This window comes from Geosmithia morbida, assembly GCF_012550715.1.
Source record: "Geosmithia morbida isolate 1262 chromosome Unknown scaffold_26, whole genome shotgun sequence".
Taxonomy (NCBI): domain Eukaryota; kingdom Fungi; phylum Ascomycota; class Sordariomycetes; order Hypocreales; family Bionectriaceae; genus Geosmithia; species Geosmithia morbida.
Window position 1 is genome coordinate 80,081 of NW_023336213.1, and position 18,884 is coordinate 98,964.

The following is an 18,884-nucleotide window of genomic DNA, read 5'->3' on the forward strand; positions in this document are numbered from 1 at the left end:
TTTTTTTCTTCTTTGTTTTGTTTCATGAAAAAACCCTTTGTAGACGGCCGTGATATATACAAAGAACATACAGAGAAAGATAAAGAGCAAAAAAAAAAAAAAAGAGAGAGAAGAAGAGGGCGAACAGTAGAACAGGGTTTTTGTTTCTTTTCTCTTTCTTGAAGAAGAAAAGGCGGAAGGAGGAATCTATAGATAGAAACTTTGACCTGCTCTCGCTACAATAAACTCACATCCCAACTGTGCCTCTTTTTCATGTCCCTGGACTTCGGACAGGATGACGGCCCCGATATCAGGTTGGTCATCCGACAAGACCTCCTTGATATGAATGAGCACTACCTTCAACCCCGCGAGCTGTCCGCGGGTCGTCATTGGTGGTGATGGCGGCGGGACGAGGAACGGCTGCGGCAGAGCGACATCTCCGTCACTGCCGCCGGGAGCGACGTCCGCATTCGGCCGCTGCTGCCTAGATGTCCTGGGAGATGTGGGCTCATCGGCGGCAGCGACGGCGAGGCTATCGCGTGCACGTCCGGCAACATCTGCATCGGACACTACACGCTTGCGCTTCCTCCCCCACGGAGATTCCGCTGCCGCTTCTGCCGTGGAGCGAGAAGACTTGTGCCGTACCTCGGCCACCTCGGCCGCCAGCACGTTGAGCTCCTCGATGACGAAGATGGGCTTGAGATGGCCGAATAGCCGGTCGTTGCTGCGGCTGTCGTCGTAGCTGCACTCGATGAAGATGGCGGCCAGGGAGCCGGCGGCAATCCTGGAGGCGGCTTCCTGCCAGACCGGAAAGTTGCGCGGACTGAGGGACAGGCTGTCTGGCTCGACGTCGCCAAATATGAGTACCTCACGGTGACTCTCCTGCTCCTGGATGAAGTAGGCGCTCGAGTCGACGACGCACATCTCTTCCCGCTCTCCGCCAATACTGGCACCGCTACCGCTCCCTGCGTCGACTGGAGAAGAGTTGGCAGCAGCAGTGGCGGCGGCGGCGGCGGCGGCGGCGGCGGCGGCGGCAGCTGTAGCGCTGGTTCGGGGTGGGGCGGCAGGAGAGGTGGCGTTGCCGAGGGTAGCCTGACCGAGGAGACTGTGTCGTCTGGGCGTCTGAGAGGCCGAGATGGAACCCTGAGCACGGCGCGAAGATGACGATCTATGGAGGGCCGGATCGTGAAGACCCGATGCGCTGGATGTGGAGCCGCGATGGCTATGCTTCTCTATGCAGTGGCCGTGGCTGACGGCCCATACTTTGACGAGCAGGCCGTCGCAGACCTCGGCATACCCCTTGCCTTGTCCGGAGCCCAGGGTCGGACTACCGCCGTCGACTAGGCGCATGTAGGTGAGGAGCCCGGCGCCGTTGCCCTCATCGCTCAGATTGGGCCAGATGACGTTGTTGAATATGTGCGTCTTCAGAGCCTGTATGGTCCCAGGCAGCCCGGCGACCTTCTTGGGACGGGCGCCCGGTGGACCGGCGGTGTTGACGACGAAGCCCGAGATGTGGTCCAGGTGAGGGTGGGTGACGAGGCACGCCTCGATGAGTGAGCTGGTGAGGTAGCCGGCATTGGCATCGGCCGACCGGTGAGGGAGGGAGAGGCCAGCAAAGGGACCGTGTGTCAGAATGTGAGGAGGCTCCACCGACACCGAGGAAGGCATCGATTCGCGCAGCAGGCGCGTGATGGCGGACAGGTGAACTCCAGCATCGACGGCAATGATGGAACCCTTACGCCAGTTCTGGCCGACGGAGCGGACGAGAAAGGCTGTCGTGTTGGATTCCTGAGGACCGCCTCCTGGGCCCTAAAATAGAGTCAGTCTCGCCATGTCATAGCATGCATATGATACGCAACCCCCCCCCTGCCAGGAATGAAGAGAGAGAAAAAAAAACTCACCAAGACAATGACGTGTAGGGCAGCAGGCCTTCGCTCCTCACCATTGCCCATGGTCTCCTTCTTTATCCTCCTTGACCACAGCCGCCGTTCATTCGTTCAGGGGGGGAGTGACCGATCCAACACTCTCGTCCCTGCCCCCCTTCTCGATTGGAGGGTAGATGTATTATGTGACAGCCCAGCCCAGCCCAGCCCTGCGATGGAGTGAATATGTATGATCTGGAGTGTGGGGGTGGAGGTGCAAACTGATGTCATTCAGCAGCAATAAGCTCCGATAAGTGAATGCAACCAGACCCGCCTGTCTGTCTATGCTTCTCTCCCTTGCTCTGCACCCGTCACTGTGGTATAATGGAGCGTAGCTTCTATCTTCTCTCCTTCTCTGCTCTTTTTCTGGCTTCTCCCAACTTGGGGGTGGCACCCTCGGCTTCTTAACCGGCCCGGGTCCTGCGTCACGTCCAGCCCAGCTCGGTGGAGCCACGACTCACCACCAACCGGTGGCGACGCGGGTTGGGGTTTTGGTGCGTGTCGGCGTCGGCGTGTGTGTGGGTGTGTTATGTGGGTGTAAGCCGTCGGGCGCAATAGACGCACAGGTGGGCGTGGAAGGCGTTGATGTTGACCGGGGTGGCGGTGGTAGTCATGTGTCGAATATGATACGTGGCGGGGGAGACCGACAGAGGGAGATGCAATAATACGGGTAGTATTAGCAGAGAGGCAATAGAGAGTAATGAGAGCCGAGGAGGAACTGAGGGACGGCACCAAGGTCAACTAAGGTCAAGTGAAGGGGAGAGAAGGAGGGCGAGGGGCCAGCGGGCGCACGCGCTCAGCTTGGTGGTGGTGGTGGTGAGTTCGATGACTTAGCCTCCTTCCCTCTCTTCCCCTTTCTTCCCCCTTTCTCCCGTCTGTCTCTCTCTCTCTCTCTATCTCTCTCTCTCTCTCTCTCTCTCTCTCTCTCTCTCCTGCGCTAGCTGAGGTCAGCTCTTGTCGATACCTGTACGAGCACCTGTATTAGCAGAACTAGAATATTACTGAAGCTGACGCACCCTAGACTCAAGAAACATGCGACATGCAGTGTCTAACATGCATCAGCATCCTGCAGAACCCCACAACCTGCAGCCATCACCTGAATTAGCACCACATCTTTGACCGTCTTTGTTGATCCCAACTTTGAGGGTTGGGAGTGGGGAAGGGCGCGCGGCATTCACCCCTCATCAGATACCGAGAACTTCGTCATATGGAGCCAACGTTTCTTTTATTTTTATTTTTATTTTTCTATCATTTTATTGGGACGATATCAGACAGCAAACTCTCTGCTGTCTATCCATCGCCCAGCGTTAAGAACCGAAAGTACGACAGCAAAGGCAAGAACAAAACCCAAAAACTCCTTCAGCCGCCAGGTTGCCCAATGCCCAGAATATGAGAGGAACACACTCTCTCACACATGCCTCCTCCTCTTCTAATTTCCACGGCAGGTGCCAGCATCTGCCCTACTTTTGGGGAGAAAAGAGACGAGCCGCTCACCTGCGTGGTTTCTTGCTGCGGTCATTACCGCCTTGCCCATCACCGTCGTCATCCCCACAATCCCCGCCATTCCGGCCATGCTTGCCTAGCACGTAGCTGCCCAGCAGTCCCATGCTGGCTAGAGATGCCATGAAGCCGCCCTGGGAGGGCTGGAAAAACTGCTGGAGAGTCGACAAAGACTCGTTTCCCGTCACCCCGGTCGCCGTCGGGGCTTGGCCCGCCTCGGAGGCCGCCGAAGGGCTCATATAGCTCGCATCGGGAAACGCGTTCGATTCATCGGGCTGACCGAAGCCAATCGGGGTGGCCGGCCGGGACGCTTCCCAGAGATCTTCCCGCGTCAGAGGATAGGGCGGCGAGGAGCCGGTGAATTGGCTGGAGATGTATTCTTCCACGTACTGTCCATCCAGGTTGCTGGCATTAGTCCCCGTCGTTCGCCTCCAGCATTCCAACGCCCTGGGGTCGACCTGAAACTGGTCATCTTCGCCGTACTGGCAGTCGGCCTCGGCAGAGTCGCAGCCCAAGCCTCTGTTCGCCATGCTGAACATCTTGAGGTCCCCCCTGTGTACGTCGATGGTCCTGGGGTTACCGCCCCTGATCGCATTTCGCTGGTTTCGGACCAGCTGGCGCGCCTTGGGCTGGCGGCTCAGATGGTAGTCGACCAGAGCCCTGTTCAGCGTCTCGGCCTGCGGGCGGGGGAACTCCCGAGGCTCGCTTTCAAGTTCGGATATCCTGGATTCAAACCAAGGCTCGTAGGCATACCTGACCATGTTCTTGCCCGTCTCCTTTGCCAGGCTCATCCGGTTCTTCTTTTCCAGAGGGAGCTCACGGGTGTCGGGCTTGAGCGTGCCGCGGGACGCGTCGTATATCGGATCGAAGCACTGCTCGTAGCAGTAGAGGTGCATGTGGCCTGCCACTTGGAATGGATCCCGACGGCCCGAGCTTGTCTCGGCAGGGAACTCGTCAAATGCCACCTGGAACCAGCCCTGCTTGATCTGCTTTTTAGGAGCCGGGCAGCATTCCCAGAGACAGGCGGATTCTCCCGTTCGTCTGACGACCTGGGCTGCAAAGTTCTGGACCCAAAGTGTCAGGTCGGGGTTTGCATCGATGAACCACCGGAGTTGGCGGGCGCTGAATCTTCTGTTGAGACGCTCGTTGCCATTCTTATCCGCGTACTCGAAAATGGTGATGGGAATTGTGGGCAGCCACCAAGTCTTGGGCCTTACCAGCTCGTCAGTGTACACCTTCTTAGGGTCAATCTTATCGGGGTCCCTTCTCGCACTCACCTGGGCCTGTCCAGACGTCGGTTCCTCCGACATCTCAACATCAGGCTGTGGAGAGCTTGACGCCGCAGGAGAGTCCCGATCGCCGACAGGGCCCACCGTGGCAGGAAGGCTCCGCGTTTGTGGGCGGTGCACGGGGATGTAGTGATACCTATACCTGGGGCACCTGGGGACATGGATGGCAGGGACATTGCCCCCCAAGTCGACGGGGATAAAGTGGCCCTTATCGGCTGTATAGAGCACGTTGGGGGGGCCGGCGCTCTGGGAGTCATCGTTCGCCTCGGCATTGGGGCTGGTGTCAGCGGCTGGCAGGTCAGGCTCGGAGTGTTGGAGAAAACCGGCGAGGTTGAAGTATCGCTCAAGCACATCATCCGATGCCATGGCATCGAGACGCATGCTGTCTTGATCCCCGGGGTTATATGCACCGGAACATCTGCCCGAATGTGGGTGAGACATGGCAAGGAGAGCGGGGAGCCGACAATTCCGTAGGCAATGAGTATGGAAGGAGAGAGTATGGAAGGAGAGGCTATTGTAATGTGCAGTGGATGCGTGTCAAGCTGAACTGGCTATCCATTGATGGGACGAAATGTGAACTGAAGGGCGACGAACGTGACGTTTATATATTTCACAGTTCCTCCCATTGGCGTAGTAGTTCTTGCCTGCATTGCTGGGTATGGTCACGACGGAGCATGATCGTTTCTGTGAAACTGAACAAAGAGATGGGAACAAAGACGGCCAAGTTTGAAGCTGGTCTCTTGTTCTCGTCAACGGGGGGATCTCCGCGAATAGAACCTGCCGAGCCGGCCAGATCGGCAACAAAAAAAAAAAAGGCATGCGACGGTTCATATCAGCGAGTCAACTTCGAGGCCAGGAAGTTGAAAGGAATGGTATCTGTGGCAGTAAAGAGGGGCTCGGACAGAGGACATCTCGGGGAGACAAGCGTGTTGTTACGTGATGAGCTGAGAAAGACACCAGTACCGAGAATCGTGGCTAAGATGGAGGAGGAAGGGACAAAGAATGACGAGGAGGCACGTGTCGGTAGCAGGGGTGCGCAGACAAAAGAGGCAGATGGGAGAGGGGACAAAAAGCACAGGAGAATGCACAGAGGAGAGAACATCTGGGGGTATCGAAGAAGGCAGCACAGCTGGTGGACGAGGACAGCCAGGAGACGTAGACAACGAGATCCGGATGAGAGGCACGATGAGAGGAACAATGGAAGATGTAGCCATTCGCTATAGGAGGGAGAGATGTTATATATCCACAAGGCGTGAAGCCGGGAAAGGACGAAACCTAGAAGGGGCGATCCACAGCGTACGAAGTAATCACGTGCCACCATCCCTGGCTGAGGCCTGACCGACGGAGAGAGTCGCGGCATTTCCTGACCATCATCCGCTTCCAAGTATTTGCTTGCTTTGGCTTCTGCTCGAATGTATCATGCGATGCCATCTTCTTTCCTTCTTCAACTTGAACTTGGGCGGTTGACGGAATGAGACTGATATGTGAGTATTACATACTCGCATGTACGGACTGGTATGTACTCGTAGTGCCTACATTATACTAATCTGTACCTATATAAATGCTGCCTTCCCCGCTTACGGCCCCGGTCTGTATGGGTCGGTCGAAATCTTGGCTCTCGTCTGAGTGCCTAGTATCCAAACGGAGTACTCGTACGGATTACCGGGTACTCGTACAGGCAACAATGCTAGAAGACCGGACATGTATCATGAGATGGCCGCCAATCTAAAAGTAACCCGGCGTGTTTACAACTACCGGGTTAGATCTGCCAGAGTGTCGACACAGCGCAATACTCGAGCACTGTACGGGGTGGATTACATGTATCCGTACCTCAATACCAGGCAGGTACGTAAGCCTGCTCCACACTTCCCCGTCCTCCGTGATGGACAGGGGTACGGACATTTTACGAGTTGGCCAGTCTCGTATTGACAGACAAACCCTAGTAAGTCAACCAGGGTGAACATGGCCTCTGTACGACGTACGAGTACGAGCACAGATTAGTACGAGAGTATATAGATCAATATTAGCCACCGGTCTAGCAGCAGTGCCGTGACGGGAGGCGAAACTCGAACCTCGGTATCACTCCATGGGTGGAGGGTTCAAGACACATGACGGAGATGCGGTGACGATTCGAGGGCCTCTGCTCGCCCGTGAGAGTAATGATGCCAGTAGTAATAATGCTTCTGCTCCGTAGCAGCAGCAGCAGCAGCAGCAGCAGCAGCAGCAGCAGCAGCATCGACCCCGAGCGTTGAATGGAGTAATATTGCTCGAATAGAGTGAAACGTGTGTCGTGTGCCTGCCCACTTGCTTAGGTGCTCGCTGCTGGAAGTACGTGTACGACGAGTATCAATACCGCTCTACTCGCAGTAATAGTAATATCACTCTTTGGCCGTTTCATCTGCAATCTGTGCAGATTAATCTGTATCATCATTCCAGCTCGTATTATTATCGCTCGTAATAATAGTGCTTCCAGCAGAGGCTGCAGAGCACACACACAAGCTTCGCAATGGAAGCCGGGAGAGGGAGAGAGGCACCGCACACGGCCTTTTCATTGGCAATGCATACCTCTAGTATCAGACCATCCATCATCGTCACTCGTCACGAGAGGCCATTGAAGTAATAGCCCGCAGGGCCAAACCGTCAACGGCTCCGGCCGTCCCACGCAATGGTGGCAGCTACGTCACGGGATTGTGGGTGGCGTTTTTTTTTTCTTCTCGTGGGTGGGAGGAGACGCCGAGCCTGAGCGCCCGCTATATTGATCCTTGCATTCCTTCACCACGGGGGTCTCTACTGTGGGGGGCCCCTCACCATGGGGACTCAACCCAGCTATGTGATGACGCTGAACAGTGATGTGGTCTGGTGTTGATAACCTGTACGGGTCGGGCCCCGAGCCTTCAGTTCATGGATTGGGTGGACACCTCGACACATGTAAGATGGTCTACGGGAATCTGTACAGCGCAGGTATACCGCCGCGATGCGCTACGGAGCAATACTCGCAGTCGAGGCTCGGAACATTACAGCGGGCTGTAAGCGCTGGACTCGTTGAATGGATCGGCATGCACCACCAAACTCGTCCTGTGCCACTGTACCCGTACTGAGGCACCGAGAGCCCACAGTCCCTCCTCCCCTTCCATCTGTCTCCTTCCCAGTTTCGTCTCTTCCTCGACACCCGGAAACGACCGCCGCCTGATCGCTCCAGACCATCCTTCTTCAGCTGCAGACGCCGCCGCCTTTGCTTCTGGCCGAAGCTGTCGCCTATCATGGCTGACTACCCATCCGAACTCCAGTCCCAGCTCAGCGAGCTGCAGCGTGACTTGGAGGTATGCCTGTCCGCACCATCACCACTCTCTGCTCCCCCCTCCTTCCGCCCTCAACCCCTCCCCTTCTCCGGCCGACTGCCAGCTGGCCCACCTTGTTTCCTCTGACCGTTACTGACCGTGGCATTGCAGGAAGGGGATATTACCGAGAAAGGGTGAGCCTGCCGATTATTATCCATCCTCCAGTGTGCGCGGCATTGTCTTACCATACCCATTTCCTACAGCTACCAGAAGAGACGGGCACAGATCGTTTCCATGTACTCGATCGGACCGCAATCCCCACCCCAGAAACGAGGCGGTCTCCAACTACACGATCCCGATGCCCCAAAGTATCAGTCCGAGAGGCAGCGCGTCTCCTCCCACCAACGGGTTGCCTCCCATTCGAGCGTGGGCGGCGACCAGTCCTTCTCCTCCTCATACCGTCCAACTTCGGCGTACGGATCTCAACAACCGGTATCGCCCCCCATGAACCCCGCGGGCCTCCTGCGCCCGGGCGGTCCCATTGCAGAGAGTGGCTTCATGCCGCAACGCGACTCGCTCTTCCTGTCACCCGGCCCTGCCATCGACGCACAATCGAGGACTGGTACCATGATGTCTGGCGACTATGCTTTCAACCCTGAGCAGCACGGCATGTACCCCCGCCAGGACCAGCCTCCGTACCCGCCGCAAGGGGCCCAGGACGGCCGTACTGGCACCCTTATGGATTCCCAGGGCTTCTTCTCCGATTTCGCCGGTCAGCAGCATTACGACCAAGGCCAGGGCGATTACGGCGAGTACAATGTGCAGCAACGCTATTCCACCACCGACCCCTTCTCCCCGACGGCTGCCACTGCCCCTCCGATGCTCACGGCTGATGATCTGCCTCCTCCCGAGGCCCTCGACTACCAACCGCCACTGGAGCCCCGCGAGGTACCGTTTGCCATTCACGATCCACACGACAGCAATATTGCCATGTCAAAGTTTGACAACATTGCCGCCGTCTTGAGGCATCGGGCCGTCACCAATGCCAAAGTTCCCGCCTACTGGATCCTAGACAGCAGGGGCAAGGAGATTTCCTCCATCACCTGGGATAAGCTTGCCTCGAGGGCGGAGAAGGTGGCCCAGGTCATCAGGGACAAGAGCTCACTGTATCGAGGAGACCGCGTCGCCCTCGTCTACCGCGATTCCGAGATTATCGACTTTGCCATCGCTCTCCTGGGCTGCTTCATCGCCGGCGTCGTGGCCGTGCCCATCAACGATCTGCAGGACTACCAGAGGCTCAATTACATCCTCACCTCGACCCAGGCTCACCTCGCCCTCACCACCGACAATAACCTCAAGGCGTTTCAGCGTGACATCTCAACTCAGAAGCTGACATGGCCCAAGGGAGTCGAGTGGTGGAAGACGAATGAGTTTGGTAGCTGGCACCCGAAGAAGAAGGAAGAAGTCCCGCCTCTCGCAGTCCCTGACCTCGCCTACATCGAGTTCTCAAAGGCGCCGACAGGTGATGTCCGTGGTGTTGTCCTCAGCCATCGCACAATCATGCACCAGATGGCCTGCCTGAGCGCAGTCATCTCGACCATTCCGCAAAACGGCCCCGGGGACACGTTTAACCCCTCGCTGCGCGACAAGAACGGCAGGCTCATCGGTGGAGGCGCCAGCAGTGAGATTCTGCTCTCCTACCTGGACCCGCGACAGGGTATCGGCATGATATTGACCATCCTGTTGACCGTCTACGGCGGACACACGACCGTCTGGTTCGACAACAAGGCGGTGGATCAACCCGGGCAGTACGCCTATCTCATCACGAAATACAAGGCGACGCTCATGGTTGCGGACTACCCTGTCCTGAAGCGCGCTGTCTACAATTACCTGCAAGATCCTATGACTACCAGAAACTTTAAGAAAGGGATGGAGCCGAACTTCCAGGCAGTCAAGATGTGTTTGATCGACACCCTCACGGTGGACAGCGAGTTCCACGAGGTGCTGGCCGACCGGTGGCTTCGCCCGCTGAGAAACCCCAGGGCCCGAGAGGCCGTGGCGCCGATGCTCTGCTTGCCCGAGCACGGTGGAATGGTGATCAGCATCCGGGACTGGCTCGGCGGTGAGGAGCGGATGGGTGTGCCCCTCAAACTCGACATCGAGTCCGATGATGAGTCAGAAGACGGGAAGAAGGACGAGGAGGCAGAGAAGCCGGGCAACTCCAATGGATTCGGAAGTCTCTTGAGCGGTGGCACCACGACGACGACACGGCAAAGCTCCAAGAGAGAGGTGAACGAGGTGCTCCTCGACCGCGAAGCCCTCAAGACCAACGAGGTCATCGTCCTGGCTATCGGAGAGGAGGCGAGGAAGAAGGCTGCGACAGAGCCTGGTGCCGTCCCCGTCGGCGCTTTTGGCTTCCCCATCCCCGATGCCACGCTCGCCGTGGTCGACCCCGAAACCGGTCTTCTGGCGTCGCATCACTCGGTCGGCGAGATCTGGGTTGACTCGCCCTCCCTCTCCGGCGGTTTCTGGGCACAGCCGAGGAGCACCGAGGCAATCTTCCACGCGCGGCCGTACAAGTTTGACCGCGGCGAGGCGACGCCGACGCCGGTGGAGCCAGAGTTCCTGCGCACAGGTCTGCTCGGTACCGTGATCCAGGGCAAGATCTTCGTGCTGGGCTTGTACGAGGATCGTATCCGGCAAAAGGTGGAGTGGGTCGAGCACGGCCACGAACTCGCCGAGTACCGCTACTTCTTCGTCCAGCACATCGTCGTCAGCATCGTCAAGAACATACCCAAGATCTACGACTGCTCGGCATTTGACGTCTTCGTCAATGACGAGCATCTGCCCGTCGTGCTCATCGAGACCCCCGCTGCCTCGACGGAGCCGCTGACCTCGGGTGGGCCGCCGAGACAGCTCGACACCATGCTCTTGGATACCCTGGCAGAGAGGTGCATGGATGTGCTCCTGCAGGAGCATCACCTTCGTCCTTACTGTGTCATGGTCACGGCGCCCAATACCTTGCCGCGAGTGATCAAGAACGGCCGGCGTGAGATTGGAAACATGCTGTGTCGCCGAGAGTTTGATCACGGCAACCTGCCGTGCGTCCACGTGAAGTTCGGTGTCGAGCATGCGGTGCTTAACCTGCCCGTGGGCATAGACCCGATGGGGGGCATCTGGTCGCCGCTGGCGTCAGACTCTCGCGCCCACGTGCTGGCACCGGCAGAGAAGCAGTACTCGGGCATCGACCGGCGAGAGGTGGTGATTGACGACAGAACGTCGACGCCCCTCAACAACTTCTCCTGCATCACCGACCTCATCCAGTGGCGCGTGGCCCGTCAGCCCGAGGAGCTGGCCTACTGTACCATCGATGGTCGGGGTCGCGAAGGCAAGGGTATCACGTGGAAGAAGTTTGACACGCGGGTCTCGTCGGTGGCCATGTATCTCAAGAACAAGGTCAAGGTGCGCGCGGGAGACCACCTGGTGCTCATGTACACGCACTCCGAGGAGTTTGTCTACGCGGTGCACGCCTGCATCAACCTCGGCGCCATCATCATCCCCATGCCGCCCCTGGATCAGAACCGCCTCAACGAGGACGTGCCGGCGTACCTCCACATCATTGCCGACTATAACGTCAAGGCTGTGCTCGTGAACCAAGAGGTCGACCACCTGCTCAAGACGAAGCCCCTGAGCAGCCACGTCAAGCAGTCGGCCCAGGTCCTCAAGATTACGCTCCCCAACACGTACAACACTACGAAGCCGCCTAAGCAGAGCAGCGGCCTCCGTGACCTGGGCCTGACTGTGGATCCGGCCTGGGTCAAGCCGGGGTACCCCGTCGTCGTCTGGACGTACTGGACACCTGATCAGCGCAGGATCGCGGTGCAGCTGGGCCACGACACGATCATGGGCATGTGCAAGGTGCAGAAGGAGACGTGCCAGATGACAAGCTCGAGGCCCGTTCTCGGTTGCGTGCGCAGCACGACAGGCTTGGGCTTCATACACTCGTGCCTGATGGGTATATACATTGGCACGCCGACGTACCTGCTGTCGCCGGTGGAGTTTGCGCAGAACCCCATGTCTCTATTCGTGACTCTGTCCCGCTACAAGATCAAGGACACGTACGCGACGCCGCAGATGCTGGACCACGCCATGGCGGCGATGCTGGCCAAGGGCTTCACTCTGCACGAGCTGAAGAACATGATGATCACGGCGGACACGCGTCCGCGGGTTGACGTGTTCCAGAAGGTCAGGCTGCACTTTGCGGCTGCGGGCCTGGACAGGACGGCCATCAACACGGTCTACTCGCACGTGCTCAACCCGATGGTGGCGTCGCGGTCGTACATGTGCATCGAGCCGATAGAGCTGTGGCTGGACATCCGTGCGCTCCGCCGCGGGCTGGTGATGCCTGTGGACCCGGAGTCTGACCCATCGGCCCTGCTGGTCCAGGACTCGGGTATGGTGCCGGTATCGACGCAGATTGCCATCGTCAACCCGGAGAGCCGCGAGCACTGCTACGAGGGTGAGTACGGCGAGATCTGGGTCGACTCGGAGGCGTGCGTCAAGTCGTTCTACGGGTCCAAGGACATCTTCGACGCCGAGCGCTTCGACGGGCGCACGATTGACGGCGACCCCAACGTGGCGTATGTCCGTACGGGAGACCTGGGCTTCCTGCACAGCGTCAGCCGGCCTATCGGGCCTGGCGGTGCGCTGGTCGACATGCAGGTGCTCTTCGTCCTAGGCAGCATCGGCGAGACGTTTGAGATAAACGGTCTCAGCCACTTCCCCATGGATATCGAGTATTCTGTCGAGCGCTGTCACCGGAACATTGTGACAGGAGGATGGTGCGTTGCAATCCCCCCCCCCCCTTTCCCTGCCTTTCCTCCCCGCTCCCGACGTCGAAGAAGAGGATGCTAACACGCATACGCACAGTGCCGTATTCCAAGCAGGTGGCCTGGTAGTCGTCCTGGTCGAGGTGAGCCGGAAGTCATACTTGGCGTCGATCGTGCCGGTGATTGTCAACGCGATCCTGAACGAGCACCAAATCATTGTGGACATTGTGGCGTTCGTCAATCGGGGCGACTTCCCACGGTCGCGACTGGGCGAGAAGCAGCGCGGCAAGCTGCTAGCAGGGTGGGTGACGCGCAAGATGGCCACGATAGCGCAGTTTGCCATCCGCGACGTCGACGCGACGGCCATGGGCGAGGCGGCAGCGGCGGTAGCAGGCGACACGCCCAGCAACCGGAACTCGACGCACAGCCTGAGCAACCGCAGCATGGGCGGGGGCATCGCGGCCGGCGGCCCTGACGGCATGGCGCCGCCGCGCATCATGGAGCACGACGAGTACGACCAGCAGATGGGTCACATGGGAGCCACCGACGGGGACATCACGGGCGACCGAACGCCAACGATGGGCTACGGCCCCTCGGAAGGAGCAGGACAAGGGTACCCGGCCAACCGAGCGTCGTGGATGGCGTCATCGTCATCGCTCACGGCTCGACAACTGGGCGGCGCACCGCCCGGCTCCAGCCACGGCGCGTACGACATGGATGGCGGACCGGCCGAGCTACCGCCCGCCACGTCACCGCCACCCGGGGCGACGCTCGGCTCGCCAAAGGACAGCAGGTCTACATCTACACCGCAGATCCGTCTACCGGGAGTAGACGGCAGGGAGCCGCTCGACTTCTGGGATAGCGGCCACGTGGAGAAGGAGGTGGTCGTCGCCGGCGCCGGCGCCAGCGATACGAGCGTCGGTGCCACCACGGGCGGTGCAGGTGCAGGTGCAGGTGCGGGTGCAGGTGCAGGTAGCAGTAGCGATAATGCCCGTGATGACGACGACGTCGATTCGTGGGAGGCAGATGTCATTATGCATATGAATCTTATGGGGGGATCCGGATGAAGAGGAAGAGGGTATGAAGATGAGTCGAGTGCTGCGGGGGGGGGGGGGGGGCAAAGCATACAGGGGATATATAAAGTATATATGATGAGTCATGTTCTTTCCAGAAGAGAAAATAGCAACAATAACGGACTATTTTATGTTATAGTAGTGCTTCATTTCTTCTCAGTCCTCTCTATGCATGATTACCGTGCCAATTTTTTTTTTTTTTTTTTTCACATTGAACAAATTTATTAAAGAGAGAGAAGAAGCCGAAAGCAATCCATAAACAAACACACACACACACACACACACACACATAGATATATATCTAGAGTCCCGGAATGAAGAAAGCGCCGAACAATGTACATGGGAAGGCGAGGGTTTATATATATATATATATATACAGATTATACATCTGTAATGAAAAAGTTTAATCAATAACCAACATCATCTTGATATTATTTACATAAACATCAAATGCTACCGTAAAGAAACATGTTCCGGTGCCGGGGCCGCTTGCTTCGGGCCGATACGCAAAACATGAATAAGGCTCACGAGATGGATGGAAAGAACAAGATCATCCCAACCGCTGCGGCCCTTTCATCCGAGGGGGGCCGATGCACCTGCATGATTGCACCATCATCTACGCGCGCTATTGAACGTGACCAGCAGATATATATATATATATATATAAATTATAAGCCCCCAAGTCGATCCTACCTCTTCAAGATATTCTCCAACCTAGCATCATCGGGATCGTCCCCAGCACCGGACATGTACAGGGGGTAAGCGGACCTGACGGCCCTCCCTATGGCATCCTCGTCGGCAACCACGTCGGGGCGTATGTACGGGCTGACGAGCCTGACGACGTCGGGCGCCTGCCGCTCGAGGAGGAGCCTGCACACGACGGCGGCGAGGTTGTTGTGGCATCCCTGGTCGGACAGGCCCTTGAAGCACAGGACCAGGGTGGACCTGATATGCTCCTCTGCATCTTCCTCCTGGCCTGTCACCGTGGCGTTGCTGCCGGGGGTTGTTGACGTCGCTGTTACCCCGGTGCTGCCGCTGGTGTCCGTGCTGCTAGTGCTGGCCATGTTGGGGTTGGTATCGGTATTGGCGGTGGTGGAGTTGATGCCGCGTGACATGCTCATGTATCGGGCTAGAGTGGAGAAGACCTGTGTCAGGTGCGGGTCGTAGTGGGAATACGAGTGTCGGAGGTAGTATAGCCGTGCTAGCGTTTCGAGGTGCACCAGGGCGAGGGAGAGCGTGTCGGATGCGCGTCTGCGTGCTGCTTCGAGGTTGCGTCGCCGCTGGGACGGGGTGCATGACGGTGAGGCGGCATCTTCTACGATGGACATGCGCGACATTGTTGACACGACGATAAAATACTCCATACTAAAGGGGGGGGCGGATCAGTTGATGTCATGGGAGGAAGGCTTGAAGACGGAGAGGAGGAGGCGAGGGATGAAAGAAGAGAGAGAGAGAGAGAGGAAGAGAGAGAGGGAGGGATGGAGAGGTGGAAAGAGACATACTGCATCGTCATCTGCGCCGGCCAGATTATATGCTTCGGTGTCAGCGGTCCAGGTAGAGACTCGAACCAAGCCTCCATCCTCCCCAGGAGACTCATGTACTTTTCGGCCGGGAGAGCAGGTGGCCCCCCCTTGGAAAAGACCGTCTGGCCAATGTCGCACACGATGACTCGCAGATCCGACACGGCCCTGAACAGCAGGCCGTGGTAGGTCGAGAATGGCGTGTCGCTGAGCGGGTAGAGCAGGTAGAAGTCGCCGTACCACGTCGGGTTCTTTTCCGGGTCGGGCAGTACGATCTCGGGTATGGTCTTGATGAGGGGTGCTGTCTGGAAGTAGTAGCTGTACACTCTACACAGGCGCGCAGGTAAGCTAGTCAGTAAAGCCGGCCATCCAACCGTCCGTCCAAGGGAGATGATCCTCTGAAGCGAAGAAGAAGAGGAGATGCGTGCATATATATACTCTGCGTATATATATATATATGTGTGTGTGTGTGTGTTATATATACCAAGACGGAACGAAGCAGGAGAGAGGGGGATAACCCACGCTGACCACCGATATATACTCCACGCCAGGAAGTCCATGGCCTGCCCCATCTTGGGATCCATGGTAGGTGGCCTGGCGCGGAAAAGATCTAGAGCGACGCATATGGCCAACGCCCGTTCCAGGTACCGGTGGGAGATGATGTCGAGCCCGTCGTGGGTGTAGGTAATGTACAAGAGGACGGCGGCCTCGGCGGTGACGAGGTCGTCCTTGTGACCGTCCAGTTCCCATAGCCGTCTCCCCTCGGCGAGGAAGGCGTACGACAGGTTCGACGGGTCCCAGTACTTTCTCCGATCGGGGACATCTAGGCAGCAGTGCTAGGTTCAGGTCAGATGCCGTCATCTCCCCCACCATCCTGTTCCGTCTCAACCCTCCCGTGAGATGTGCGACGATACAGAGGACAGAGGGGGGGGGGAGGAAAGGGGGCGCGTACAGTAGCCTTGGCCAACAGGGCGTTCACCAGCAAAGGCGAGCAGAAGCGCTCATCTCCGCTGACCATGGCCTCGAGGAGGATATCTTGCTGGAGAACGGGCGAGGAAGGGTGCTCGTAGACGAGATACGACGATACAAGCGACGCGAACAGGGCACTGTCGCTAATAACCGACGTCCACCGGCTGACATCCACGAGGCGCAGGCGCGAATCGATGTGCCGTGCCGTGTGGTACGGTCTCAGGTAGGCCGGCGGATGCTGCACGGCCAAGGTCTTGAGCTGCCGCTCCCACTGATCCCTCCTCTCGGATTCAGCGCCTCGGTGCTGATACACGGCGTGGACGATCTGGTAGAGCACCGAGTCGAGGTAGACGCTTGGCGAACGCTCAATGGCGCGGGGCATGGCGGCCCTGTAGGGGAATTCGTAGCACAGCTGCTGCACGTCCAGCCCCGGCACCACGGTGAGCGACGTCGACGCCCGCGGAGGTGGCCGAGGGCTGGCGTCGGCCCCGGCGCCGGCCTCGTCGCCGGGATGCTGCTCGTGGGCCTGGCTGCTGAGGATGGCGGCGGGGCTGGCGGTACGGGCCCGTATCTGACGCAGCATGTCGAAGGCCCGGACGTCGGGCACGGTGCACAGACAGTCGTACAGGTCGCGGTACAGGTCTCGTTCGCGGCGCACCTCGTCGTATCGGCGCTTGAGGGCCTGCGAGTTGGTCTCGGACGGCGTGGCCGACGAGTAGTGGCATTCGGAGCGGTAGTTGACGCATGCCGCGCAGTTGGGGCGCTCACCGCTGCACTGTTACGTCGAGCGTCAGCACATCATCAGTACGTCGATGCGGGAGTGATGGATGCTCTCTTCCACAGCCCTCCTCCCATCTCCTCCCGTCTCTCCCCTTTGGATCAGTCCTGATTTCTCGCGCGCCTGTGCGCGGTGGGTGGGGTCATGCATATGTACTTTTGTTCTTCGCCTCCGGCACGCATCGCAGGCAACCCTCGTGACCGAGCTCCGAGGGTGCGCTGCCGATGGCGACGACGAACTGGTAGAGGTAATACTCGTGGCACCCGAAGAGCTCAGGTTGAAATCCGACGACCGTGCGCGGCCGGCATGCCTTCTCGGCGATGTCGACGACGACGACGACGAGTATTCATCCGATGCTGCGAGTAAGACGTGCGGGAGGGCCCGTCGCGACTGCTGCCGCCGTGGACCAGGCTGTTGCTGCTGCTGCTGCTGCCGCTGCTGCTGCGTTGGGCGTTGGGCGGCGCCGTCCGGGGCTCTGGAAGAAGACATGCTGCAACAATCTGGCTGGTGGGCGGCATCGAACACCTACCTCCCCGCAAAATCCCGAGACCGCAGCTATGGCCGTTACGGGACACGCGATGGTTTCTCGAGGAGAAAAGACATGGAAGATGGATGAGGAGGGAGAAGGAAGAGATTTCGGATGAAATGTGTTGGGTGGGGGGGAGGTCGGGGAGGGAAAAAAGGACCGGAAAATGAGGAAGGAGCGATCAGTCCGGGAAAAAGAAAAACGGTATTATAGTACGAGCAGTACACGTAGTACCATCATACACTGCTCGATGGAAACATGTATTATTAGTAGCATTGATACCTGTAGACTGTAGTATTATTGCTATATATTACCGCCGCCGCCGCCGCCGCCGCCACCACCACCACTACTACGGAGTACTACTAGCAGCAGCAGCAGTAGCAGCAGCAGCAGCAGCAGCAGCATAAGTAGCAGCAGCAACACACCGGCAGCAGCACTCAGTAGCGGTGCTGTCATAGGCAACAGCACGTATCGCTACTCAGCAGCAGTGGTGGTGGCGGTGGTGGTGGCGGTGGTGGTGGCGGTGGTGGTGGCGGCGGTGATAGTGATACTCGGAGTAGCAGCAGTAGCAGTGCAAGCTGTCATGTGGTTGTTGCACTGGTGGTGGTTTCAATGTCACATATTTTGTTTCATTCAACAATAATACTCAATAGTATCCGTATTCTGTAACACCTGACAGACACATCAGTCCGGCTGGAGTGCCACAGAGGGGGGAGGGGGGTAGGGCCCCTACACTCTTCTGCTCCTACCTAGCAGTCGTAGCCGGGGGCGGTGGGAAGCAATGTCAGTAGTAGTCGGAGGAGATGCAGTAGTCCGGTCGTAGTCTGACAATCTGGGTCGCATCAACCAGCCGGCAAGAGCAAACAGCTAGAGGGTGGCAACAGCACTCTCCCTCCCCGTGGTATTGAGGCTAATGACAGCTGCCGCGCAAGTGCCCGCCGCCAGACAAGTTGCCGCCGCCGAGGGTGGGCACCCACTGTATGTCAGTTGCACGCACTCGTTGCACGCGCGTGCCTTCTTGAGTCCCGCTCGAAGTGGGAACGAGTAAGGCGTGTGCGTGATTCCGGTCTTTTTATTGTTGTCTTTTTTTTTTTTTTCAAAAAAAAAAAAAAAAAAAAAAAAAGTACTTGTCGTTGTTGTTGTTGTTGTTGTTGTTGTCATCTGTTTGGCTTGTCCGTCCGGCTTGTCTGTCAGAGTGCGTATGCGCGTGTCTGCGTGTCT

At 58.0% G+C, this 18,884-nt stretch overlaps 4 protein-coding genes across 4 annotated transcripts; 1 reads left to right on the forward strand and 3 right to left on the reverse strand.

Annotated features, from left to right (window-relative positions):
• Positions 1-186: 186 nt before the first annotated feature.
• GMORB2_4799 (3',5'-cyclic-nucleotide phosphodiesterase) lies at positions 187-1,931 on the reverse strand (the record flags this gene model as incomplete). The annotated part of the gene is made up of 2 exons (XM_035466773.1): positions 187-1,788; positions 1,881-1,931. 2 exons carry the CDS (start codon positions 1,929-1,931, stop codon positions 187-189), a joined length of 1,653 nt encoding a protein of 550 aa, XP_035317932.1.
• A 1,460-nt stretch (positions 1,932-3,391) lies between these two features.
• On the reverse strand, positions 3,392-5,071 carry GMORB2_4800 (uncharacterized protein; the record flags this gene model as incomplete). The annotated part of the gene is made up of 2 exons (XM_035466774.1): positions 3,392-4,787; positions 4,833-5,071. 2 exons carry the CDS (start codon positions 5,069-5,071, stop codon positions 3,392-3,394), a joined length of 1,635 nt encoding a protein of 544 aa, XP_035317933.1.
• Positions 5,072-7,950: 2,879 nt separating this feature from the next.
• GMORB2_4801 (Acyl-CoA synthetase (AMP-forming)/AMP-acid ligase II) lies at positions 7,951-13,864 on the forward strand (the record flags this gene model as incomplete). The annotated part of the gene is given in 4 exon segments (XM_035466775.1): positions 7,951-8,010; positions 8,296-12,795; positions 12,803-12,809; positions 12,915-13,864. Coding segments are annotated over 4 exon segments (5,517 nt in total).
• A 695-nt stretch (positions 13,865-14,559) lies between these two features.
• Positions 14,560-18,248, reverse strand: GMORB2_4802 (uncharacterized protein; the record flags this gene model as incomplete). The annotated part of the gene is made up of 5 exons (XM_035466776.1): positions 14,560-15,235; positions 15,373-15,717; positions 15,913-16,226; positions 16,343-17,129; positions 18,142-18,248. The coding sequence occupies 5 exons, from the start codon at positions 18,246-18,248 to the stop codon at positions 14,560-14,562; spliced, it is 2,229 nt and encodes a 742-aa protein (XP_035317935.1).
• Between the last annotated feature and the right edge of the window lie 636 nt (positions 18,249-18,884).